This window comes from Somniosus microcephalus, unplaced genomic scaffold (assembly GCF_052327205.1).
Source record: "Somniosus microcephalus isolate GS21.2 unplaced genomic scaffold, FLI_Smic_1.0 unresolved_chr2, whole genome shotgun sequence".
NCBI classification, from domain to species: domain Eukaryota; kingdom Metazoa; phylum Chordata; class Chondrichthyes; order Squaliformes; family Somniosidae; genus Somniosus; species Somniosus microcephalus.
In genome coordinates, this window is record NW_028225180.1 from 62,256,209 (window position 1) to 62,283,322 (window position 27,114).

The 27,114-nt window shown below is 46.6% G+C and overlaps 1 protein-coding gene across 3 annotated transcripts in view; it reads left to right on the forward strand.

The window, feature by feature from the left end:
- The first annotated feature begins 23,699 nt into the window (after window positions 1–23,699).
- The window catches only part of LOC147092721 (NACHT, LRR and PYD domains-containing protein 3-like), a 71,862-nt gene continuing 68,447 nt past the window's right edge, over window positions 23,700–27,114 (forward strand). For all 3 annotated transcript variants that reach the window (XM_085975996.1, XM_085975997.1, XM_085975998.1), the window contains exon 1: window positions 23,700–23,763. In XM_085975996.1, coding sequence (XP_085832122.1) covers window positions 23,700–23,763 — 64 coding nt within the window. The remainder of the gene's footprint in view (window positions 23,764–27,114) is intronic.

Genomic DNA, 27,114 nt, shown 5'->3' on the forward strand with positions numbered 1-27,114 from the left:
AGCCTGATAATTCGGGTATTTGGCTATCATATCCATCCAGGAGCTTTGCTGCACGCCATGTCATTCGGAATCAGTCCCTGGATCGTACAGATAATTTACAGCACAAATAGCTGGGGTTGCAGCGCTGGGTCGGAGCGGCTGGGGCGGCGGGGCTGGGGTGGCAGGGCTGGGTTGGCCGGGGGTGGGGCTAAGTCGGTGGGCAGACGCGAGTGTGCTGGTTGCGCTGTTTGACTGTGTCAGTGGGGTGGATGAGCAAGATATATGATAGTCACCAAGAAAACAAATAGGAATTCCGAATAAACCTTTTTAGCCAGAGAGTGGTGAGAATGTGCAACTCGCTATAACAGGGAGCGGTTGAAACGAAGGCAGTGAGGGTGGAGGAGACGGGATACGGCTTTAAGAAGATGGTTCGCAGTGGAGAAGAGAAGCTGGTTTTTAGCTTTGCATTCTAGAATGGTTCTGGGATAGTGAACAATTTTGGCACACAACAGCAGGACCCGATGATGCTTTAAGTTGTCCTGCCAGATCTGGCGGCAATTGGCTGAACCAGTTGTCCGCCATATCCGTTCATGAGGACAGAGAGCATGATGAATTGAGATGGAGGTTGAAATCACCGAGGGTGAGAAGTCGCTCGGTGCAGATGCTGAGGGAGGAAAGCTGTGAAGCTATTTGGTGGTATAATTATAATGGTACTTGAGTGGGCGGTAGAGAATGAGAATTTTAAATGAGAGGTGAGAGTGGTGGAATAAGGTGAGATGCTCAAAGGAGGAGAAAGTGGCGGAGGAGTACGGGGACAGAGCAAGGTGTGATTCGGTGATGGGCGGGGCAAGTGGTAGAAGGTATAGCCAGGACGGAAGGCTTCATTTAAGGGTAAAGTGTCATCACCCCTCAGCCAAGTTTTCATCAGGGCCATGATGTCGATGCAATCATCCATGATAAGCTCATGGACGGCAAGAACCTTGTTCACAGCGGAATGGACATTCTGGAGGGAGATGGGGAGAGGTTCAGTGATGGCTGACCCACTGCCAGCGTCCACAAGGTCAGCGCTGTGAGGGGTAAGTTGGATGGGATGGAGATTGACAAGATTAGCCTCCAGCGGGCGGGCTGGGTGGAAGGTTGGTTTAAGAGTAGGATAATGCAGTTGGGGTTGCTGCTCATGAGGAGGTACCGACAAGTGCCATATTGGGCCGTTCGGACAATGCCAAGAGAGGCACAGAAGGAAGCTGTAGTCTTATCCAAGAGGGCGTCAAGCCTGGGACTGCAGCAGGTGAGTAGGATGGTCGAAAATGAATGAAGGGTTAATGTAGGGATTTAGAAGGGCAGCGTGTCTGAGAGAGGAGAGATGAAAGGAAGCATAGTGACAGGAGAGAGTGATCAGGGAGGGATAGAGAGAAAAGGAAAAGAGGAGAAACAAGGGGCAATGGAAATGAACTGCTCGGGTCCGCAGCGCCAGCCAACATGCACATGCAAGATCAGCGGGACTTGCTGGATTTCACTGGGCAGCTGTCTGTGTCACACCTGATGTGGAGAGTTGATCGTGACACTCGGGAAATGCTTGATCCCAGAGCTAACAGCAGGTGTACTGATGGGGGAGGAGGGACTTGATGTCATGTTTAACAAGGCAGCATTCTCCTTCTCATTTTAATATTTCCATCCAACCCTCCAGTTGATATTATATTTATTACAGAGCATCAGAATCCGGGAACGCCTGTCAACACCACAGTTGAAGGTCCAGACTGGGAGGAAGATATATTAATGGTCAGGAGCCTGCGCATAGACACAGGTATGTTCACAAAATACTTTAAAGTACAATTTCTGTCCCGACAAAATGTCCAGATCTCGTGCCTGAACATGCAGCTCACACAGGAAGAGGGAACAGGACAGGGACTGAGTACAAAGAGGGATGTGAGTGACCACCTAGAGAGGCATCGCAGTCACAGGTGAAGGGAGTCCCTGAGTACTGGAACTGTCCAATAGATGCCTGGTATTGAGGGCCATAAGGTGGATGGAGACAGTGACTCAGAGGAGGTTCTTCCTGAGCAACAGTGTGAAACCAGGGAGCAGGGGGCCACCCAGTGGGGCGGGGGTGAAAGGCAGGTGGGGGACAAAAATAGAATAGCGATAGTGGTGGGAGATTCCATAGTCAGGGGCACGGACAGAATCGTCTGCAGCCCTGAGCAGGTTCCGAATGGTAAGATGCCTCCCTGGTGCCAGGGAGTAGAACATCCTGGAAAAGATGGGAAAATCTCTGGGAAGGGAAAGACAGCAGAATTTACTCATGTCGGAATCAGTTCCATGGACCAAAATACATTATAGAGGGAATATTGAGACTGAGGCACTAGACTAAAGATAAGGCCTCAAGGTGGTGATCTCTGGATTGTTTTGCACTGGGCCGCTTAATGACGGAAGTATGAGGCAGGTCAATCTGAGACTGCTTGGCTGCAGCAGGAGGGAAGGGTTCACGTTCTTGGGGCACTAGCGTTAGTTCAGGGAGAAGGGCAGGTTCGGCTGCCATCTGAACCCACCAACAACAACGGTTTTACAGAATAGGTGAATGGAGCAGTGGGAAGTATCAACTGATATGACTGTAGGGTGGAAATTATCTGCATCTGAGACTAAAGAGCGGAATTAATAAATCTGTTGGAGCTGAAACAGAATATTTATGAAATAGTGAAAAATTATTAGCAGGAAAAAGGAAGGTTGTTTTTGAGTAATGAGAGATGAAGTGACTTGGTGTTAAAAAAAATGTAAAATAAAAAAGGGTGAACATTCCAAAGAATTGGATTTAAGATTCACTGTTGTGCCTGTAAATGTACAAATCATTCCAAAGACATTTGGAAAGTTAGAAGTATGAGAGACGTGCTTTAGTATCGATAGGACAGGGCCAGGGATTTCACTGGACTCAGACATGTTTCTGGTAATAATATTTTCAGGAGAGAGAAAAATAATTGTGAATGCCAGAATTAATAAAAGACAGCACTAGAAGAACAACAAAACACTTGGATTTCGACAGCATCTTGAACATAGTAAAACGTTTCAAGGCGCTTCACAGGACTGTTATCAAACACAATGTGACACCGAGCCACATAAAGAGATATTAGGACAGGTGAACAAACACTTCTTCAAAGAGATAAGTTTTAAGGAGCGTCTCAAAGAATGAAAGAGATATTTTGAACACAAGGATGTTCCTGTGGCTATATTAAGATAGAATCCGTGCATTTTAAAAGAAAATAGTGAAAAGACACTATTACATATTTTGAATAATTTGTTCAAAAAAGGTGTCATGCCAGAGGACTAGCGGTTGGCTAACGATATACGTATATTTAAGAAAGGAGATAGAACATATCTAGGAAACTAGAGACCAGTCAGCATAACATCAATAGTAGGAAAAATAATGGATTCTGTACTAAAAGATAAAATAGAAAAACATCTAGAAACCAAAAATATAATAACGAATAGTCAACATGGATTTCAAATGGGAAAGTCTTGCTTGACCAGTTTCATTGAAATCTTTGAAGAGGGAACAGAGAGAGTAGACAGAGGTAATGTAGTAGATGTAAAATATCTAGATTTCTAAAACTTCTTTGATAAGATACTGATGTAATAAAACTCACTATGCACTTGGTTTGATCATAAAGCAAGGCTTTAATCAACTTGTTTCAGAACATGGAGGTCTAGTTGTACTTCACTAGTTGCTTGTCTTACAAAATGTCACTGGCGAGCTGGGGCCGATGCCTGAGTATTTATACGCCTTGGACGACGCCACCAGCTGGCCTTCCAGCGTTATTTCACGAGTAGTTTCTTGATGAATGATGAGATTTATAACATTCTTCCAGCCTATAAGATTTGGAAGTCCGACGACTTCCTCTTAGCAGATCAGGTGGACCACGAATAGACACAGTCTCTTAGATTTTTGTTTATCGCTAGAAGGCAAGTCTCCCCGGACCGTGTCTTGGTCCCTGGGCCGCTTGATCCATACCGTTGGATCAACAGGGCCCCTGTTGCTCTGATCAACCTGAGGGAGGCTGGGGAGATTGTGACTCCGGGTGCGGAACTGGCTTCATCCTGTTGGATGGCCGGGGATTGACCGGCGTCCAGGCCTCAGGTGGCCATCCCATGGGGAGTGCGCAGCTCCCTGAGTGGATCCGGTGGGGCAGCTGGCAGATCTCTCGATGCCCCAGGTAGGGCTTCATCTTTGGGGGAGTGCAGAGTGTAGGCATCATCCCCGTGGGTCCCGCTATCGGTTGGGTCCGTGGAACCAGCCGGACAGGGAGCCAGGTCCCGGGGCGAAATGGTGGACTCCCGGCCATCCGGGTACCACACGTGCGCGTACGTGGGGTTGACGTCTGTGTGTTCTACCTCGTCGACGAGAGCATCGATTTTAGATGATCGGACGAATCATCAGACCAGCACGGGGCCAGGAGCTGCCAACCATGATGGTAGAGGTGTCCCATGGGTGGAGCGACGCTGGAAGCTGAAGAATCGCTCGTGAGATGTGACATTGGTATATATAGAAACGAGAGACCTGATGGAATGTAACACGTCAGGGAGCATAGTTTCCCACTGCTGGTCTGGTAGTTTGCGTGACCTCAGCGCAAGGCGAACAGCATTCCAAATGATAGCGTTGTATCTCTCAAACTGTCCATTACTGATGGGATGGTACGGTGTCATTTTACTTCTGGTGAATCCCCGTTGGGACAGAGAACTTTTGAGTTCACTTGACATGAAGGAGGGACCCCGATCAGAGTAGATGAAATTGGGCGTACCGCAAAGGGAAAAGACTTGATCAAGGCATTTGATCACTTTGGAAGTAAGCATATTGGGACAGGGGAAAGCAAAGGGAAAGCGTGAATATTCGTCCACCATAGTCAGTCAGTAGGTGTTTCGCGTTGAGGAGGGCAATGGCGCTTTAAAGTCAATGCTGAATCGCTGCATAGGCTGCATAGCGTGTATGAGCGAGCCATCCGATGGATGGCAGAATTGAGGTTTTAATTCCGCACAAATTCTACAGGAGGAGAATGTTCTTTTCACTTCTTCCGTAGAAAATGGGAGATTTTTAGATCGCACAAAGTGCAACATACGGGTACCACCAGGATGGCATAAGTCAGTATGAAGATCCGCCAGAGTCGTAGTTGACATAGAAGAGCAGAATGCCCGTGTGAGGTTGACTGGGGCCACATTCTCTTTGCCGGGTCGATAATGTATGGTGTATCCAAAGGCAGCCAATTCCATCCTCCAAAGTTGTATTTTGTTATTCTTGCATTCGCGGTTATCCAGCAGAAAGGCCACGCAGCGCTGATTGGTTATAAGTGTGAAATGATGACGAGCGAGAAAATGACTCCATTTATGTACCACTTCGATGATGGCCGTAGCCTCCTTCTCGACAGGAGGATAATGGAGCTCGCTACCCTGCAAAGTTCTGGACAGAAATGCAAAAGGTCGACCACCTTGATTCAAGGTACCAGGGATCGCCACATCCGATGCATCGCACTCGACCACGAAAGGAAGATTTTCATCAATGGAATGAAGCGTGGCTTTTTCCAGTTGTCGCTTGAGGAGGTTGAAAACTGAAATAGCTGTTGCTTGTAATGGAAATGAGTGCATGAAGCAGGGGCTGGATCTTGTCGGTGAAGTGGGGTATCCATTTCGCATAATAGTCGAACATGCCGAGTGCCCGATGAAGAGAGCTGAGATTCGTAGGGGCAGGGAGTTTCTGAAGCGGACGAAGTCACTCCGGATCTGGTTTGATGATACCATTGCCCACCCAGTAGCCAAGGATGTTGACTGATGGTACTGATTTCACATATTTGGACTCATTTAAGTTTAAGTTGCGATGACGGAGAACGTCAAAACATTTCTGGAGTTTGGCATCATGCTCCTTCTGGTCATGACAAGCAAAGGTGATGTTATCCAGATATGGAAAAGTGTCCGTTAAGTTCTCCTGTTTGATTAGGCTATCCATTGGCCGTTGAAAGACGGCCACCCCATTGGTGACCCGAAATGGAAGGCAACAAAACTGGTAAAGCCGACCATTGGCCTCAAAGGCTGTATACTTCTTGTCAGTCTTTTAACGGTACGTGATGGTACACGCTCTTTAAATCAAAGGTTGAAAATACCTTGTAGTTAGCAAGGTTATTGACCATGTCATTGATGCGTGGTAGTGGGTAGGCATCCAGTTTGGTATACTGGTTAATAGTTTGCGAGTAATCGATGCAAGGACGTTTCTTGTGTTGCTTCAGAGGATTTTTGATAACGACGACTTGAGCCCGCCAGGAAGATGAACATGGCTCAATGATACCGTCAGCTAGAAGGCGAGAGATTTCTGCCTCGGTAAAGGATCGATCATCTTGGCTGAAACGTCGTGATTTAGTGACTATGGGTTTGCATCAGGGTGGAAAAATTGGCAAACAAGGAGGGCTCGTCGCGTGAATCCAACAAAAGCGCACAGAATGGTACTTTGGAAATATTAAGCTCCGGCTTTGACCCTCTAAATTCGAAAGTGAGTCTTTTGTGTTGTTTCTGTAAAACCTGTCCCAGGGGCACATCACTCTATAGGTTCTTGAGCACCCCAAGCCGGGTGGAGAAATAAGTGCAGCCATTGAGAATAAGGTCGACAAGACAAAAGCCGGAATAATTGGTGGTCAGTGTTGTCGGAGCCATTGCAATTTCCCTGTCTGAGGGGTAAATATACAGTTTTAACTTACTGACAGCCCGCTCACTAATGAAGCTGTCAGAGCTGCATGTATCGATTAGTGCACTCAAAATGTGTCCATTTACCGAAAACTTGTGGCTGCGTGGGACTTGACATATAGCTGCTGTCGTATTTGGATAGCGGCGTTATAGACTACACAGTCTTCGATATAATCAAACACATGAGGGGATACATGATTAGCAAGTATCACTAATTTACCAGGAACATTTTCACCCCACGCTCTGAGGAAGTTGCTGAAAGTGCGATACCAGTGTTTCCATACCTTACATAGATACATAGAGATAGGAACAGGAGTAGGCCATTCGGCCCTTCGAGCCTGCTCCGCCATTCAATGAGATCATGGCTGATCTTCGTCTGAGATCATAGCTGATCTTACCAGTTCAGTACCCCGTCCCCGCCTTTTCTCCGTAACCCTTAATCCCCTTAGCCTTCAGAAATATATCCAATTCTCTCTTGAAAATATTTATTGAATTAGCCTTCACAGCCCTCTGTGGCAGGGAATTCCACAGGCTCACCACTCTTTGAGTGAAGAAATTCATCCTCATCTCTGTTTTAAATGATTTGCCCGCTATTTTTAGACTGTGGCCCCTGGTTCTGTGCTCCCCGGCCATTGGAAACATTCTCTCTGAATTCAGCCTGTCCAGGCCTGCCATAATTTTATATGTTTCGATGAGATCCCCTCTCAATCTTCTAAACTCCAGTGAGTACAAGCCCAAACTATTTAATCTCTCTTCGTAGGTCATTCCCGCCATTCCAGGTATCAGCCTGGTGAATCGCCGTTGCACTCTTTCCATGGCAAGAACATCCTTCCGCAGATGGGGCGACCAAAACTGTACACAATACTCCAGATGCGGTCTCACCAGCACCTTGTACAGCTGTAGTAAGGTATCCCTATTCCTATACTCGAAACCCTTGATATGAAGGCCAACATACCATTTGCCTTCTTAATCGCCTGTTGCACCTGCATGCTCTCCTTCAGTGACTGGTGCACAAGAACACCCAGGTCCCTCTGCACTTCCCCATCTCCCAATCTATTGCCATTTAGATAATAATCTACCCTCCTGTTTTTACCCCCAAAGTGGATAACCTCGCATTTATCCACATTATAGTGCATCTGCCACGTATCCGCCCATTCCCCCAACCTGTCCAAATCGCACTGTAGCCTCCTGACATCCTCATCAGAGCCCACCCCTCCTCCTAGTTTAGTGTCGTCAGCGAATTTGGAAATATTGCATCCAATTCCCTGATCCAGATCATTTATATATATTGTGAACAGCTGGGGTCCCAGGACAGATCCTTGCGGCACCCCGCTGGTCACTGCCTGCCACTCCGAAAACGAGCCGTTTATTCCAACTCTCTGTTTTCTATCCGCCAGCCAGTTCTCTATCCACGTTAATACTTTGCCCCCAATCCCATGAGCCTTAATTTTGCATGATAATCTTTTGTGTGGAACCTTATCGAAGGCTTTCTGGAAGTCAAGGTACACCACATCCACTGGCTCTCCCCCATCTATTCTACCAGTTACCTCCTCAAAAAATTCCAGCAGATTAGTCAAACACGATTTACCCTTTGTAAATCCATGTTGACTCTGTCCGATCCTTTCCCCATTTGTCAAGTGCTCCGCTATTTTATCCTTAATAATGGACTCTAGCATTTTGCCCACAACCGATGTAAGGCTTACTGGTCTATAATTCCCTGCTTTCTCTCTACCCCCCTTTTTAAATATTGGGGTAACATTAGCTACCCTCCAATCCACGGGTACTGTTCCCGAGTCAATGGAGTTCCGGAAGATGATCCTTAGAGCATCTGCTATCTCCAGGGCCACCTCCTTAAGTACCCTAGGATGTAGTTTATCAGGCCCCGGGGATTTGTCGGCCTTCAGTCCCCTCAACTTACCCAACACCATATCCCTAGAGATACTAATTTCTGTCAGCTCCTCCCTCTCATTAGTCCCTATGTTTGCCGATATTCCTGGGAGGTTATTTGTGTCCTCCTTTGTGAATACAGAACCAAAGTATGAGTTTAATTGGTCTGCCATTTCCTTATTCTCCATTATATATTCTCCCGAATCGGACTGCAAGGGACCGACTTGGGATTTTACCAGTCTTTTCCTCCTGATATACCGATAAAAGCTTTTGCAGTCTGTCTTTATGTTTGCTGCAAGTTTACTTTCGTATTCTATTTTGCCCTTCCTGATTAATCCCTTGGCGGCTGTAATTGAATTTGGGTCCAGGTCGAGACGGGCGGGTCTGAGTAGTTTCTCCATGATGGATCAATTACTTGTCTGAGTTCCCTTCTATGGTTCGAGTCGTAGCTGGCTGTTCCTCAAATCATCCAAAGCGTGGAGTCGATATCAAGTAGATTAAATTGATGTAATAAAATTCACTAAGCACTTGGTTTGATCATAAAGCAAGGCTTTAATCAACTTGTTTCAGAACATGGAGGTCTAGTTGTACTTCACTAGTTCCTTGTCTTACAAAATTTCCCTGGAAAGCTGGGGCCGACGCCTGAGTATTTATACTCCTTGGACGGCACAACCAGCTGGCCGTCCAGCATTATTTCATGAGTAGTTTCTTGATGAATGAGATTTATAATAGGTACCACATAATAAACTTATGTGTAAGGTGAGAGCATAAGGATTCGGGGGACAGGTAGCAGAATGGATAGCTAGGTGGCTGCAAGAAATCAGAGTGGGGTAAAGGGTAGCTATTCAGAGTGGCTGAACATGGGTAGTGGTGTTCCACATGGATCAGTGCTGGGACCATTGTTGATCACAATTTGTATTGGCCCTGAAATTCCGTTCCCTACGGGTGTGTACGTGATGTGTACTCACCCGTAGGGACAACGGTAGTGCCGGTTTCACGCGTGCACCGCGCATATGTTGGAAACCGGAACTTCCGTTCAAAGGAGAAAGTGCTTCACAGGTCAAACACCGGCGCCAGATAGGCAGCGCATACGGCCGCAACTTCCATTTTTTCCAGCAGTGCTTCAGTCCAGGCAAGTCTGAAACAGCTGCGCCTGGAAAAGCAGGAGCAAGGCCGCCTGCTTTTAACAAGGTAAGAGGTAAAGAAAGCAAAAGTGAAATTTTTTTCCCACACATTTATCATTTTAAAATACTTTAAAGAAAGGTAAGTTTATTTTTAGACCTGTTAAAATCTTTATTTTTATTTCAAAAATTTAAATTTTTGTTTAAAATTGTTAATTTATGTAATTTATATTAATTTTAAAAATGTGATTTTTTTATTTTATTTTATTTATTTGAAGTTTTATTTGATGTTTTGGGGCTGATCTCTATTTATAGATTGGACATGTCTTCCTGTCCAATCTATGAATGGAGATTCCCTGCTCTGATTTGCTCCCCATGGCCCACGTGATCCCAGGGACGCTGCGAACTCGCTGCGCCCCGGGGATACGTGAGCACTGCACACTGGCAGTTTGAGGAGGCACAGCTACGGAATTCTATGCCGGCCCAGAGCATTATGGTCGGCGCAGTTCGTTTGCGCAGGTCGGGGGCTTACGCCCGCGGGAAGCCTCCAACCGGAATTTCTGGGCCATTAACAATTTCGAGTTTGGAATCAAAAACACAATTTCTCAATTTGTGGACAACATCAAATTGGGAGGGATAGTCACTGTTGAGGAGGACTGCAATAAATTACAGGAAGACATTGGCCCAGAAATTAGGTTCGGGGGCTTGCCGCGGGTGCAAGCCCCCGATATGCACTTGCCTAGCGTGCCGGCCGTTGTGCTCTCGGCGTGCGTGGAAATCCGTTTTATTGAGGAGCACTCCTGAGCAGCTACTGACGTCACGCCGCCCATGAGTGCAGCCTGTGCGGAGCGTCCAGTGCGGAGTGTAAGGGAGACACGCCCTGTGGGGTCGCATTAGCATAGGACACGCCCCCAATCTTTTTCACGAGCTCCAAAGGCTTGGTACATGCAGAAACAGCCTGGTAAGTTGGTTCTTTGTATTTTTAGGAATCTTTTGGTAACTTTTATAAATTTTTTAATACTTTTACATGAATTGGAAGAATCTTAAACAGTTTTAAAGAGATTTGAAGCAATTTAAAGAGCTTTAATAGCATTGAAAGCATTTTTTTCATTCATTTTATTTAATAAGCAAATTTTATTTGTGACTGAAAGTATATGTAACCTTTTCATTTAAAAAGTACAGCATGTAGTCAGTTTGTAAAAAATTTCAACTTTTATTTTAGCTATAATATTTTTACAACTGTTTGAAATTTAGAACATAGCTAGTTTCCATCTTGAAAGTCTTTATTGCACTAAGAAACCAAAAAAAGTTACTTTAAACTGTTTACAAAGTTTTTCCAAATTATTCATGTTTAAAAATCTTTGAAAACTAGAAAATAGCTAGTTAACATTTAAAAGTTATAAACTATCTACATCAAAACTGAACCTCAAAAGTCTTTGATGCGGCAATAAAAGTTCACTGTTTCACTTTAACATGCGTCTGCTCCTTTCTTTGCCTTGCTGGGGGAGGGGGAGGTACAAGGTGAAACTACCTCGTGAAGGTGTTGGCGACTATCAGTTCCCGAGCAGCCTTACTTTCGGCAGCACTTCGCTCCTCCCCATCAGGCCTGGGCACAGGCACATTGGCAGCGCTTATGTCCTCCATTTCAGCAGGGAGCTCCTCTGCAGTGTTAAGGGTCAGTCCTTCCTGCAGGGCAAAGTTATGCAAAGCACAACAGGCCATCACAATCCTTGCCACTTTCTGGTAAGAATACTGCAAGGTCCCCCCTGACCTATCCAGGCACCAGAAGGGTGATTTTAGAGCTCCGATTGTCCTCTCCACCACTTGACGTGTGGACACGTGTGCCTGGTTGTATCTCTCCTGAGCCTCATTATTGGTCTTGCGGTAGGGAGCTGTGGTTACCTTCATGTTCACTGACAAGGCAGTGCGGGCCTTTGAGCATGGTTGAAGGTCCTCCTTCAACATGCCACATAGTCGGCCGATTGCCTCTTTACTGAAGCGCAGCCTCCTCACACACAACATCTCCGACGGCATCTAAAATGATCGCCTCTCCCTGTACACTCTCTGGGGTGGGTAGTAATTCCTTCTGATCAGGAGACGGTTATGGTTCCTCAGTCTTCTATGTTGTTCCCTAGCGTTTCAAATTATTTGAAGCAAAATCACACAGAGCATCAGGGCAGCATTTCTAGAGGGCATGCTTCTCGCTCACAGGCCTCTTTACACAGATGTCATTGTAAGGAAAAAATGGAAGGAATTGTTAAAGTAATTTTAATAAAGTGACTGGCGAGAAAATCACCCCGGGCTATGGCAGGAAACATGCGTTGTTGGTTTGGTAACACGTCATACCCGCCTGATGAATATCAGAGCCCGAGATGATTTTCCAATAACAAACATTTTCTGAAAGTCATAATTACATACATACATTCATACACATACTGAAAGGAATATATACATACATACATACACATACTTAAAGGAATATATACAGACATACATACATACTTACTTAAAAGAATATATATTACTGATGAAAAGTTTCTTTCTTAAAAATGTTGGAAATGCTACATTTCATTTTTAAACAGTCAATTTCACATTTAATAAACAACTCAAATTCAATTAGGCCTTGCACACAGCATGAGTTGCTCCTTATACCTACATTACTGAAAACCCGTTTTAAAAAAAAAAAATTAAAGTTGCAAACTTACCTCAGACTTTCTTAAAATAACTTTTCTCCCTTTCACAACCAAAAATGTGCCGTTCAGAAGCTCCACTGCTGAAAGAGTTCTTCCTCCTGAGCGTTACGGAGCTTCTGGGGGGCTTTACTCCTGCTTTTTAGATGTGTAAATGCTGGGGACTTACCCTCACTGCACCAATTCACAAAAACACCGAAGTTCAATGCGCACGTGCTGCCTCATACGTCGCACGTGATCCACCTCTGAACCACTGCTTTCAGGGGAACGGAAGTGCCGGTTTCCTGCGCATGCGCTGTGCATGCAGAAAACTGGCACTTCCATCGGGTCCACGCGTGAGTGCCCCGTGCGTACTCATGCGTTGGGACCCGAATTTCTGGGCCATTAATAAACTTGCAGAATGGGCATGTAATTGGCAAATTAATTTCAACATAGATAAGTGTGATGTACTACATTTTGGTAAGAAAAGTAAGGAGGTCACATATTACTTAGAAAATAAGTAACTATATGGGGTGGAGGCGCAAAGGGATCACCGAGTACAAATACACAAATCATAAAAAGTCAAGACGAAGGTCAATAAAGCCTTAACAAAAGCAAACCAAGCACTAGGTTTTATTGTAGAGGGATAGAATTGAAAAGTAGAGAAGTTATGCTTAACTTGTATCGAACCATGGTTGAAACCACACTGGGACTAATGTGTATAGTTCTGGTCGCATATTATAAAAAAAGCATATAGAGGCACTGGAGTAGGTGCAAAAAAGATTCACAAGGATGATACAAAACGGCGAGGTTATACCTATCGGGAAAGGTTGAACAGGCTGGGTCTTCTGACAAGAAAGGGATGAGGGTGACCTGTTAGAAGTATTTAAAATTATGAAAGGTTTTGATACAGTAGACAGACTGTTTCCACTTGTGGGGAAGAGTAAAACTAGAGGCCATCAATATCAGATAGTCACCCAGAAATCAAATAGTGAATTCAGAAGAAACGGCTTTAGCCAGAGAGTGGTGAGACTGTGGAATTCGCTACCACAGGGAGTGGTTGAAGTGAACAGTACACATGCATCTAAGGGGAGGCTTGATAAGACTATGAGGGAGAAGGGAATCGAGGGTTATGCTGATAGATAGATGAGGAAGGCTGGGAGGAGGCTCGAGGGGAGCATAAATGGACTGGTTGGGCCAAATGGCCTGTTTCTCACAGAAATCACAGAAACCCCACAGTGCAGATAGAGGCCATTTCGGCCCATCGAACCTGCACCAACACATATCCCACCCGATCCCCGTAACCCCTGCACCAACACATGTCCCACCCTATCCCCACGTATTTAATCGCCCTAACACTAAGGGCCAATTTATCATTGCCAATCAGCACATCTTTGGACTGTGGGAGGAAACCGGAGCACCCGGAGAAAACCCACGCAAACACGGGGAGAATGTGCAAACTCCACACAGATGGTCACTCGAGGCCGGATTCGAACCCGGGTCCCTGGCGCTGTGAGGCAACAGTGCTAACCACTATGCCACCGTGCTGTACTGTATATTGTTTGTAATTCTATGTAATCCATATGTACACAGTTCAGCAATAAGAAGGGAAACAGCAATGTTCCCCCTAATTTTTTTTGCGTGCGGGACCAATTCACAATTTCATGCATGTGCCGAATCTACCATGGTAAAGCCGGTAAGCGGCCTATGTGGGATCTCCAGGTAGCTGTGCGGCTTAGCGGGAACGTTGCAGTGGAGATGAGATAGAGGGGGAGCTTGGGGAAACTCGTGGAAGGTGAAGGTTTGGGGAGACACAAAATATTTCCTTTGATGGTGGAAGTGAGAATGTTGATGTACTAAAGGAGGAGGATGTGGGTCCATAGTTAGAGATCACTGTAGGGAAGGATTTGGATCTGAGTAAAATAGCCGAGGTGGATAAGTCACTGGGCCCAGAGATAATGCACCCCAGGCTGTTAAAGGAAATCAGAGGGGAGATAAAAGGGACTCTGACCACAGATTTTCAATCCTCATAATCAGAAATGTAGAGGTGGACTGAAAGAGCCCAATCAATGTCTCTGTTAAAATGGGGAGAGAGGATCAGCGGGTAACTGCAGACCAATTAGTCTGTTATTTGTGAGCAAGCTCTTCGAATCTGTATTTCCAGGTTGAATCAGTAAACATTTAGAGATGAAGGGGAAGCTGGAACAGATTAACTGTAGAAAGTTGTATTTGACGAATTTGTTGCAGCATTTCTGAGATGTGTCAGTACAGATTTGATATAGAAAGCATCCATCACGCATGTGCTTTCTGACCTACATTCGCAACACTTCGATTTAAAAATTCTCATCCTTGTTTTCAAATCCCTCCATGGCCTTGCCACTCCCTAGCTCTTGTCACCTCCTCCAACCCTTAACCCTAGAGATCTCTGCGATCCTCTGATTCTGGCCTCTTGTGCACCCGTGATTTTAATCACTCCACCATTGGCGGCCATGCCTTCTACTGCCCTAAAGTCTGGAATTCCCCCTCTCTCCTTTAAGGTGCTCCTTAAAACCTACCTCTTTGACCAAGCTTTTGGTCACCTATCCTAATATGTGGCTCAGAGTCAAATTTTGTTTGTCAACGCTCTTGCGAAGTGCCTTGGAACATCGTATTACATTAAAAAAGCTATATAAATGAAAGATGCTATTTGTGGAGACCTGTAATCTTGACTCATCAACCAAATAAATCTAACCAGCCAGGATCTTTGCTGTACGCCATCATATTCGGGTCCTTCAGATACTCTACAGCACATTCAGCTTGTCCACCACCTTTTGCCGGGCGAGCTACAGCGCCATCCTGTGGGCCCCCACGCCCTAGAGTACTCTGCCCGCCATCTTGTGCCAGACACTGTGCACTGTCACCCTGTAGGTTGGGTTGGGTCCGTGTATTGTCAGTGTGGGGCTGGGTCAGTGGGGTGTCGGTGTGGGGCTGGGTCAGTGGGGTGTCGGTGTGGGGCTGGGTCAGTGGGGTGTCGGTGTGGGGCTGGGTCAGTGGGGTGTCGGTGTGGAGCTGGGTCAGTGGGGTGTCGGTGTGGGGCTGTGTCAGTGGGGTGTGGGTGTGGGTCTGGGTCAGTGGGGTGTAGGTCTGGGTCAGTGGGTGTGGGGCTGGGTCAGTGGGGTGTCGGTGTGGGGCTGGGTCAGTGGGGTGTGGGTGTGGGGCTGGGTCAGTGGGGTGTGGGTGTGGGGCTGGGTCAGTGGGGTGTGGGGCCGTGTCAGTGGGGTGTGGGTGTGGGCCCGGGTCAGTGGGGTGTGGGGCCGGGTCAGTGGGGTGTGGGGCCGGGTCAGTGTGGTGTGGCGCTGGGTCAGTGGGGTGTGGGTGTGGGGCTGGGTCAGTGGGGTGTCGGTGTGGGGCTGGGTCAGTGGGGTGTGGCTGTGGAGCTGTGTCAGTGGGGTGTGGGTGTGGGGCTGGATCAGTGGGGTGTGGGTGTGGGGCTGGGTCAGTGGGGTGTCGGTGTGGGGCTGGGTCAGTGGGGTGTGGCTGTGGAGCTGTGTCAGTGGGGTGTGGGTGTGGGGCTGGGTCAGTGGGGTGTGGCTGTGGGGCTGGGTCAGTGGTGTGTGGGTGTGGGGCTGGGTCAGTGGGGTGTGGTTGTGGGGCTGTGCCAGTGGGGTGTGGGTGTGGGGCTGGGTCAGTGGGATGTGGGGCTGGGTCAGTGGGGTGTGGGGCTGGGTCAGTGGGGTGTGGGTGTGGTGTTGGATCAGTTGGGTGTGGGTGTGGGGCTGGGTCAGTGGGGTGTGGGTGTAGGGCTGGTTCAGTGGGGTGAGGGTGTGGGACTGCGTCAGTGGGGTGTGGGTGTGGGGCTGGGTCAGTGGTGTGTGGGGGTGAGGCTGGGTCAGTGGTGTGTGGGTGTGGGAGTGGATCAGTGGTGTGTGGTGTGTGGGGCTGGGTCAGTGGGGTGTAGGTGTGGGGCTGGGTCAGTGGTGTGTCGGTGTGTGGCTGGGTCAGTGGTGTGTGGGTGTGGGGCTGGGTCAGTGGTGTGTGGGTTTGGGGCTGGGTCAGTGGGGTGTGGTTGTGGGGCTGGGTCAGTGGTGTGTGGGTGTGGGGCTGTGTCATTGGGGTGTGGGTGTTGGGCTGGGTCAGTGGTGTGTGGGTGTGGGGCTGGGTCAGTGGGGTGTGGTTGTGGGGCTGGGTCAGTGGTGTGTGGGTGTGGGGCTGTGTCATTGGGGTGTGGGTGTTGAGCTGTGTCAGTGGGATGTTGGTGTAGGGCTGGTTCAGTGGGGTGCCGGTATGGGGCTGGGTCAGTGGGGTTTTGGTGTGGGGCTGGGTCAGCGGGGTGCCGGTATGGGGCTGGGTCAGTGGGGTTTTGGTGTGAGGCTGGGACAGTGGGGTTTTGCTGTGGGGCTGGTTCAGTGGGGTGCCGATATGGGGCTTGGTCAGTGGGGTGCCGGTATGGGGCTGGGTCAGTGGGGTTTTGGTGTGGGGCTTGGTCAGTGGGGTTTCTGTGTCGGGCTGTGTCAGTGGGATGGATGAACAACAGCGTGTATACTATACACGGTCGGTGAGAAGGCAAGCTCCTGGTTATAGAGCCTCACTACAAAGAAACGATGGCCCAGATATTCCGATCACTATGGGTGTGTATGCACTGTTAACCCACCCGTAAGGGCATTGGAAATACTGGTTTCAAGCATGCACAGCGCATACGCTGAAAACCGGCATTTCCGATCTGTCAAGAATGTTTCAGAATTCATTAGACTCGGGAACAGTGCCGATGGATTGGAGGGTAGCTAACGTTACCCCACTATTCAAAAAGGGGGGTAGGGAAAAAGCAGGTAATTACAGACCTGTAAGCCTTACATCAGTTGTGGGCAAAATGCTGGAGTCCATCATTAAGGATGAAATAGCGGAGCACTTAGCAAATGGGGACAGGATAGGACAGAGTCAACATGGATTTACAAAGGGTAAATCGTGCTTGACTAATCTATTGGAATTTTTTGAGGGAGTAACTGGTAGAATAGATGGGGGAGAGCCAGTAGATGTGGTGTACCTGGACTTCCAAAAGGCCTTCGATAAGGTCCCACATAAAAGATTAGCATGGAAAATTGAGGCTCATGGGATAAAGGGGAAAGTTTTGGCGTGGATAGGGAACTGGCTGTCAGATAGAAAACAGAGAGTTGGAATAAACGGCTCATTTTCTGAATGGCAGGCAGTAACAAGTGGGGTACCACAGGGATCTGTCCTGGGCCCCCAGCTGTTCACAATTTACATTAATGACCTGGATCAGGGAGTCGGATGCAGCATTTCCAAATTTGCAGACGACACTAAACTAGGAGGTGGGGTGGGCTCAGAGGAAGAGACCAGGAAGCTCCAGAGCGATTTGGACAGACTGGGCGATTGGGCGGATAAATGGCAGATGCACTATAATGTGGACAAGTGCGAAGTTATCCACCTTGGGTGCAGGAACGGGAGGGCAAATTATTATTTAAATGGCAATAGATTGGGAGAGGGGGAAGTACAGAGAGACCTGGGTGTTCTTGTACACCAGTCACTGAAGGCGAGCATGCAGGTGCAACAGGCGGTCAAGAAGGCAAACGGTATGCTGGCCTTCATAGCAAAAGGGTTAGAATACAGGAACAGGGATACCTTGCTGCAGCTGTACAGGGCACTGGTGAGACCACACCTCGAGTACTGTGTACAGTTTTGGTCGCCTCATCTGAGGAAGGATGTTCTTGCCATGGAGGGGGTGCAGCGGCGATTCACCAGGCTGATACCAGGAATGGCGGGAATGACCTATGAGGAGAGACTATGTAGTTTAGGGATGTACACACTGGAGTTTAGAAGATTGAGAGGGGACCTCATAGAAGTGTATAAAATTCTGACAGGTCTAGACAGACTGGATGCAGAAGGAATGTTTCCCTTGGCGGGTGAAAACAGAACTAGAGGACATAATTTAAGGATAAGGGCTAAACCATTTAGGACAGAGATGAGGGGGAATTTCTTCACTCAGAGAGTGGTGAACCTGTGGAACTCATTGCCACAGAGGGCAGTGTACGCCAGCTCATTAAATATATTTAAGAGGGAATTAGATATATTTCTACGGGCAAAAGGGGTTAAGGGTTACGGAGAGAAGGCGGGGACGGGATACTGAATTAAAGGATCAGCCATGATCTCATTAAATGGCGGAGCAGGCACGAAGGGCCGAATGGCCTACTCCTGCTCCTATCTTCTATGTATCTATGTATCTATGTATCATCCGGCTGCCCTGGAGAAGGGCCTCTGCGGGTGGTGAGTTCTGCTTTTTGGAGACCCTCCGCCCGCAGAAAACCCTTACAATTCTTACACCTTTTAAAAGCAGGCATAAAGCTTGCTTTTACCGGGATAAGAGTTGAAAATTTTTTTTTTTTTAATTTCATGGTTTATTATTTAAAAATAATTTTAAAAAGGTAAGTTTATTTTTAGCCTCGTAAAAAAGCTTTAATTATTTTTTTCAGAAGTTTACATTTTTGTTGAAAATATATTATTGTAATTTCAAGTCAGTTTAAAAATATGATTTTTTTACTTTACTTAAAGTTTTTCTATGTTTTTGGTGTGACCTCCAGCCATATATTTGACAGGTCTTCCTGTCAAGTGTATGTAGGGAGATTCCCTTTAATTGGCTCCCCATGGCTCACGTGATCCCAGAGACGCTGCGAACTGCCTGTGCCCCATGGACACGTGGGTCCTGCACACTTGGAGTTTGGAGAGGCCCAGCACTGGAACTGTGTGCCTCCTGAGAGCCCGCAGGTAAGTTCGTAGATTTTTCCAGATTGCAGGTCTCCGCACGCGGGAGGCCTGCGATCAGAAAGTACGGGCCGATTTATTTAAGGTTACGCTTAATAAACGAGGAAGAAAGGAATTGGAAGATTTTGCTGATAGGGTTAGATGAAGAGGGACGGGAGGATGTTCATGTGGAGTATAAACACAGGAATGGACTGTTTGTGAGCTCTACATTCTGTGTAATTCTCTGTATTAAAAAGGGAAGTGACGGCGCTGCATTTTCTGAAGCAGTTTTATCAAAGGAGAATATCGGAAGCTTTGCTCTAATTCTGTAACCTGAAAAACGCAAACCCCTCCGTGGAACTGGGAGATTCCAGTCACCCAGCCAGGGCACGTGGAATGTTTTATGAAAGTGACATGAGTTTAACAATCCATGTAACATTAAACCACAAATGAGACTTGTGTATTTCAGAGGAGAGATTTTGATCAAAGGGATGCACCCATTTGACATGTGGGTGAAGAGTTAGACAAGTTTATCTCCATCTCCAGCCTCCATTTCCCCTCAATGTTTTGTCGCCTCCCAAACCTCTGCCTTTCTTTCTCTTAACTCCATGTTTGAATCTCTCCTGCGACAGATTTGAAATGACAAAAATCAAGGTCACAAATGAAAAATACTGTGACCGTGGTAAACTATCTCTCCTCATTCTTCCTGACCTCTGCAGTCTTTGACACGGTCGAACACAACATCCTCCAACACCTCTCCTCTGTTGTCCAGCTCAGTGGGACTGACTTCGCTTGGCTCCACTTTTACCCATCCAGTCGTAGCAGAGAATCTCAATCAATGGTTTATCTTCCTGCTCCCTCACTGTTAACACTGGAGTCCCCCATTGATTGCCCCTCGTCCCCTCCTATTTATGTTCTACATGGAGACATTATCTGAAGACAAGAGATCAACTATCACATGCACGCTGACAACCCTGCTCCAAATCTCCACAACCTCTCTCCACCCATCCACTACCTCTGCTTTCTCACGCTACTTGTCCAACATCCAGTCTGAGATGAGCTACATATTTCTCAAATTAACCATTTGGAAGACCGAAGACATGGTCTTCAGCCCTCGCCATGAATTCTGTTCCCTCGCCAATGATTCCATCCCCGTCCCAGGCTGTGCCTCGGATTGAACCAGATTATTTACAACCTCAGCATTCGATTTAACGTTAGGCTGAGCTTCCGACCCGATATTCTCTCCATCACAAAGACTGCCTAAATCCAACTCCGTAGTATTATCCATCTTCGCCCCTGCATCAACCGACCTGCTGCTGAAATCCTCGTCCATTCTTATATCACCCAGAGACTTGATTTTTCCAGTGCACTCTGAGCCACTTTACTCCTTTCACTCTCCTTAAACTTGAACACATCAAAAACTCTGCTCACCGATCACCCCTGTCCTTGCAAACCTACATTGGCTCCCGGTCCCTCAGCACCTCCAAATTAAAATTCCATCCTCGAGTTTAAATCCCTCCATGGCCTCATCCCTCGCTCTGTCTCGAACCTTCTCCAGACCTACAATCCCCAACCTTTCTATTCCTCTGACTCTGGCCTCTTGTGCAATTCATCCTCTCCTCCCCCCATCTATGGCGGCTGTGCCTTTGGCTGTCCCGGCTCAATGCTCACCAATTCCCAACCTAAACCTCTCCTCCTCCCTCCTCTTTTAAGGCACTCCTAAAACTCACTTCTTTCACTAATCTGTGATCAGCCTTCCTTCTACCCACTTTATTCAGCATTCACCTTTTTTCTGATACAGCTCCTGTGAAGCGCCTAGCGATGCTTTTCGAAGTTAAAAGCGCTGTAGAAATGGAAGTTGTTGCTGTGTGTTTATTATACCAGTGTGAGTGTGAGTGACACAGCAGATAACTGAATCTTACAAGATCTCAAAGTTGGTTATAACTTAATTCTGGAGCATAATTTCAACTATATTTTGGAGAAATTACTGATCCGAGACTGAATCACATTTACATTTCCCAGTGGGGAAAGGAAATGACGCTGACTGAGTGTTTGATTGGACGAACGTGCGTGGACACACACACAGCGAGACAGGCGCACAAGTGAAGAATATTCACTGTAAAACAGCAGGCAAATCTACCACTTATAGTAGTAATAATGGGAGAGTTAATTGTCCTAATATAGACGAGGATAGCACCAGTGAAAAGGGCAGAGATGAGGAAGAATGTCTTGAGGTGTGTTCAGGAGAACTTTCTTGATTCGTACATTTGCGGCCCAACGAGGAAGGAGGCATTGCTGGATCTGGTTTTGGGGTTTGAAGTGGGCCAAGTGGAGCAAGTGTCAGGAGGGGAACATTTAGCGAACAGTGATCACAGTATCATAAGGTTTAGATTAGCTAGTGAAAAGGACAAGGAGCAATCTAGAGTAAAAAAAAATATTTAATTGGCACAAGGCCACTTTCAGTGTGTTGAGAATGGATGGGTAAATTGGAATCAAATATTGGCAGGCAAAATTGGAATCGAACAATGGGCTGCTTTTAAAGAGGAGATGGTTCAGGCACAGTCGAGGTACATTCCCACAAGGGGAAATGGTCGGGCAACCAAAATCAGAGCTCCCTGGATGACGAAAGAGACAGAGTAAGATGAAGCAGAAAAAGGATGTCAGGTTGAACCAGGCTGAATATAGAAAGTTCAGAGGGGAAGCGAAGAAGGAAATAAGAGGGGCAAAGAGATAGTATGAGAATAGACTGGCATGTAACATAAAAGGAAATCCAAAAGTCTTCTGCAGGCATATAAATAATATGCACATGGAATGAATGGGACTGTGGCAGCCTGAATAGAAATTGTCTAAGTGACAGGACACAGAGAGTAGTGGTGAACGGTTGTTTTTCGGACTGGAGGAAGGTATACAGTGGGGTTCCCCAGGGGTCAGTACCAGGAGCACTGCTTATCTTGATATGTATTAATGACTTAGACTTAGGTGCACAGGGCACAGTTACAAAATTTGCAGATGACCCAAAACTTGGAATTTCACTGAACAGTGAGGAGGATAGTGATAGACTTCAAGAAGACATAGAAGGGCTGGTGGACTGGCTGGCCACGTGACAGAAGAAACTTATTGCAGAAAAGTGCGAAATTATCCATTTTGATTGGAAGAATGAGGAGAGCAAATATAAACTAAAGCTTGCAGTTGTAAAGGCTGTGCATGAACAGAGAGACCTGGGGTATACGTGAACAAATCGTTGAATGTGGAAGGGCATGTTGAGAAAGCCGTTAAAACACATACAGCATCCTGGGCTTCATAAATAGAGGCATAGAGTACAAAAGCAAGGAAGTTATGATGAACCTCATCAAAAAAACTGGTTCGGCCAAAAGTGGAGTATTGAGTCCAATTCTGGGCACCACACTTTAGGAAGGATGTGAAGGCCTTAGAGAAGATTCCAGGGATGAGGGACTTCAGTTACATGGATAGACTCGAGAAGCTGTTTTTTTTTTCCTTAGAGCAGAGAAGTTTGAGAGGAGATTTGATTGAGGTTTTCAAATTCATGAGGGGCTCTCGACAGAGTATATAGAGAGGAACTGTTCCCATTGACAGAAGGGTCGAGAACCAGAGGACAGAGGTTTATGATGATTGGCAGAAGAATCAAATGCGCCATGGGGAAAAACTTTTTACGCAGTGAGTGGTTAGGATCTGAAATGCACTACCTGAAAGGGTGGTGGAGGCTGATTCAATCGTGGTTTTCAAAAGGGAATTGGATAAGTACCCGAAGGAAAAAAATGCAGGGCTATGGGAAAAGGGTGGGGGAGTGGGACTGGTTGATGTGCTCTTGCAAAGATTCGGCACGGGCTCAATGGGCCAATTGGCCTCCTTATGTGCTGTAAACATTCTATGATTCTATCTTTCTATGATTCTACTTTGCACGGGCTCATTAGTCAGGTGCTGACATCATGAGAGATGTTCAATATATTCAAATAGAAGCACCAACCAGGAGACATCTCCATGGACACACGGAAATTGTCACTGCCCATAGACCCCAGAGGGATCACACGCAGCTGTATATTGTGTATGTGGAGAGATATCATATTCATAAAATACCAGAATTTAATATCAAACTCGAACAAATCAAAAATATTAAAAACAAACCTGTAAATAAAAATAATCCAACACGGCCACCCTGTTTAAAATCGAGTGCAGGATCATTGAATCCACCAATGCTCACCCCGCTGCATATTTCCCTGCAGAATATTCTCTACCTCAGGAATAAGGCTGGTTTTGGCCTGAACAGTGAGTAAATCTCACCAATGGGCACTCCCAGTGCAGAGTCTCGGCTGGTGGTAGCCCATCTCGAACTGGGTTGTGGAGATCAGCGGGACTCACTGGGCAGCTGTCTGTGTCACACCTGATGTGGAGAGTTGATCGTAACACTCGGGGAAATGCTCGACCCCGGAGCTAACAGCTGGTGTACTGATGGGGAGGAGGGGCTTGGTATCATGTTTAACAAGGCAACGTTCTCCTTCTCATTTTAATATTTCTGTCTAACCCTCCTTTTAATATTATATTTGTTACAGAGCATCAGAGCCTGGGAACACCTGTCACCACCATGGCTGAAGGTCCAAACCGGGGAGAAGATCCAATATCTTCAACAAGACTGAGAATGAACACAGGTGGGTTCACAATATTCTTTAAATATAATTTCCATCCCGACAAATGGTCCTGATCTCGTGCAACAACCTGAGCTCACACAGGAAGAGGAAACTTATAATAAGAAATAGGAGTACGCCATTCGGCCCTTCGAGCCTGTTCTGCAATTAGTATCCAATAATCTATCGATCTTTGTCTTGAATATACACAACGACTGAGCATCCACAGCCTCTGTGGTAGAGAATTCCAAAGATTCACAACCCTTTGACTGAAGATATTTCCTTCGCTTTAGTCCTAAATGGCTGACCCCATTATTCTGAGACTCTGACCCCTTGTACTAGACTCGCCAGGCTGTGGAAACATCCTCCCAGCATCTACCCTGTCAAGCCCCTTAAGAATTTTAAGTTTCAATGAAATCACCTCATGGAATTAGGCAGGGGCTGAGTACAAAGCAGGAAGTGAGTGACCATCTGGGTAGGCACTGCAGTCACAGGTGGAGGGAGCCACTGAGCACGGGAACTGTCAAATAGATGCCTGGTATTGGGATACAGTCAGTAGAGAGTGGTACGGGGAGTTTTGGACATTGACTCCAGACCCACAAAGTCTCATGGCACTGGTCAAGCATGGGCAAGGAAACCTCCTGCCGATTACTACCTACCACCGTCTCTCAGCTGATCAATCAGTACTTCTCCATGTTGAACACCACTTGGAAGAAGCACTGAGATTAACAAGGGCACAGAATGTACTCTGGGTGCGGGACTTCAATGTCCATCACCAAGATTGGCTCGGTAGCACCACTGCTGGGCGAATCCTGAAGGACATAGCTGCCAGGCTGGGCCTGTGGACAGGTGGTGAGAGAAGCAACTCGAGGGAAAACCTACAGGACTTCGGCCGCACCAATCTACTTGTCGCAGATGCATCTGTCCATGACAGTATTGTTAGCAGTGACTACCACAAAGTCATTCTGGACACGACGTCCCGTCTTCACACTGAGGACACCCTCCATCGTGTTGTGTGGCGCTACCAATGTGCGAAATGGGATAGATTGAGAATGGATCTAGCAGCTCAAAACTAGGTATCCATGAGGCTCTGTGGGCCATCATCAGCAGCAGCAGAATTGTATTCCACCACAATCTGTAACCTCATAGCCCAGCATATCCCTCACTCTAACGTTACCATCAGGCCAGGGGACCAAACCTGCTTCAATGAAGAGTGCAGAAGAGCATGCCAGGAGCAGCAGCAGGCGTACCTAAAAATGAGGTGCCAACCTGGGGAAGCTGCAACACAGAAACAGCATGAACAGCATGCTATAGACATAACTAATTGATTCCACAACCAATGGATCAGAACAAAGCTCGGCAGTCCCTTCACCATCGGTGCAACCCAGATGAAGTGTGTACCATCTACAAGATACACTGCAGCAACTCGCCAATGCTTCTTCGGCAGCACCTCCCAAACCAGCGACCTCTTCCACCTAGAAGGAAAATGACATCCAGCGCACAGAAACACGCCACCCCCCCAATCAAACACCATCCTAACTTGGAAGTATATCGCCATTCCTTCATCGTCGCTGGGTCAAAATCATGGATGTCAGTCAGTAACAGCACTGAGAGAGTACCTTAACCGCAGGGACTGCAGCGGTTCAAGAAGGTGGCTCACCACCTCCACATCAAGGTCAATTCGGGATGGGCAAGAACTGCTGGCCTTGCCAGCGACGCCCACATCCCAGGAAGGAAAAAAAATGTACAGTGCCTGACACTTGTGTGGTTCGAAAAGTTTTTGCCAGTTACCAGCCCAAGCCTCGATGTTTTCCAGGTTTTGCTGCATGCGGGCATGGACTATTTCATTATCTGAGGAATTACCAACAGAGCCAAACACACTGAGCACTCATCAATGAGCAGCCCCACCTCTGATCTTATGATGGAGTGAAGGTGGATCAGCTTGAGATAGTTGTGGCTAGTACGCTGCCCTGGTTTGAGGAATATATTGAGGTAATTGAAAGTCAGGCAATAGATTGAAAAACAAGGCATTAAGATGGTGATCTCTGCAATTTTTAGCACTGGGCTGCTTAAGGAGGCTGGTCAATGTGTGACTTCAGTGCTGGAACAGCAGGGAAGGGTTCACGTTGCTGGGACATTCGAGTGAGTTCGGGGAAAAGGGAAGGGACGGCCACGATCTGAACAGACCATTAATAATGGTTTTCAGAAAAGGTAGATGCAGCAGGCGAAAGAGAATCAGTTGACATGACCGGAGTTTGGGGAAATCCAGATCTGAGAATAGGGAGTGTAATTAATATAACTTTTTTGGAGCAGGATCGGCAGATTTATGAAATTTTGTAAAGATATTACTATGAAAAAAGGAGGGAGATTTTGAAGTAATGAGCGATAGTAATTTTATTTTTTCAGAAGGGAAACAAACGAGGATGAGCATTAAAAAGAACATCGACTGAATGTTATGTGTGTGAATGTAAACATCGTTCCTAACACATATGAAAGCTAAAAGGAAGATGATGGAGTCCAGTGTCTATGCGACGTTTGTACAGGACTAGGAGAGAAATGCTTCTGGTTAGAATGTTTTCAGCAGCGAGATAACATTGTTGTGGGTGGCTGTATTAATAGCTGGTTTGTATCAGTCCCAAAATCAGACCAGAGCAGTCAATACTGCAGGAAATCAAGAGGAATGTAGAACCTGTAGTAGCAAGGTGAAACGGGAGATAGGGCGGGGGTAGTTAAAATGGTATATGGGACAAAGCCAACGGATAATATAAAACGTCAGGGTTTATAAGAAGTGAAATAATAATTCAAGGCTGTGGGACTCGGGATGAAGGCAGAATCTAATTGTGGAGGATGAAGTTTTGAGGAGATACCATATATTTTCTTTACTTTCTAAGCATGATTTTGGTAGTGCGAATGTAGGTGTAATAGAGGAGGATCTGGGGCCATAGTTAGAGATAACTGTAGAGAAGGATTTGGATTTGAGAAAAATAGCAATGTGTGTAAGTCACTGGTCTCTGAGAGAATGCGCTCCAGGATGTTAAAGGAAGTCACAGAGGCGATAGGAGAGAGACTGCACAATTTTAAAATCCTCTTTAGATATAAACAATATACTTGTTCACTGAAGGAGCCCAAGTAACGTCTCTGTTCAACAATGGAGGAGAGAGGAACAATCGGGCAACTAGAACAGTTAATCTATGGCAGTCATGAGCAGACTCCTGGAGTTTGTAATTTAAGGTTGAATTAGTGAACGTTGAGACAGCGGGAATGATCAGGGGAGGCTGGAAAGGTTTGAATAATTTAAACACTTTTATTCAAGAATTGACTGTAGATTGATGGGAAGTGCGTTGAATGTGGTTGTTCAGAAGGTGTTCGATGTAG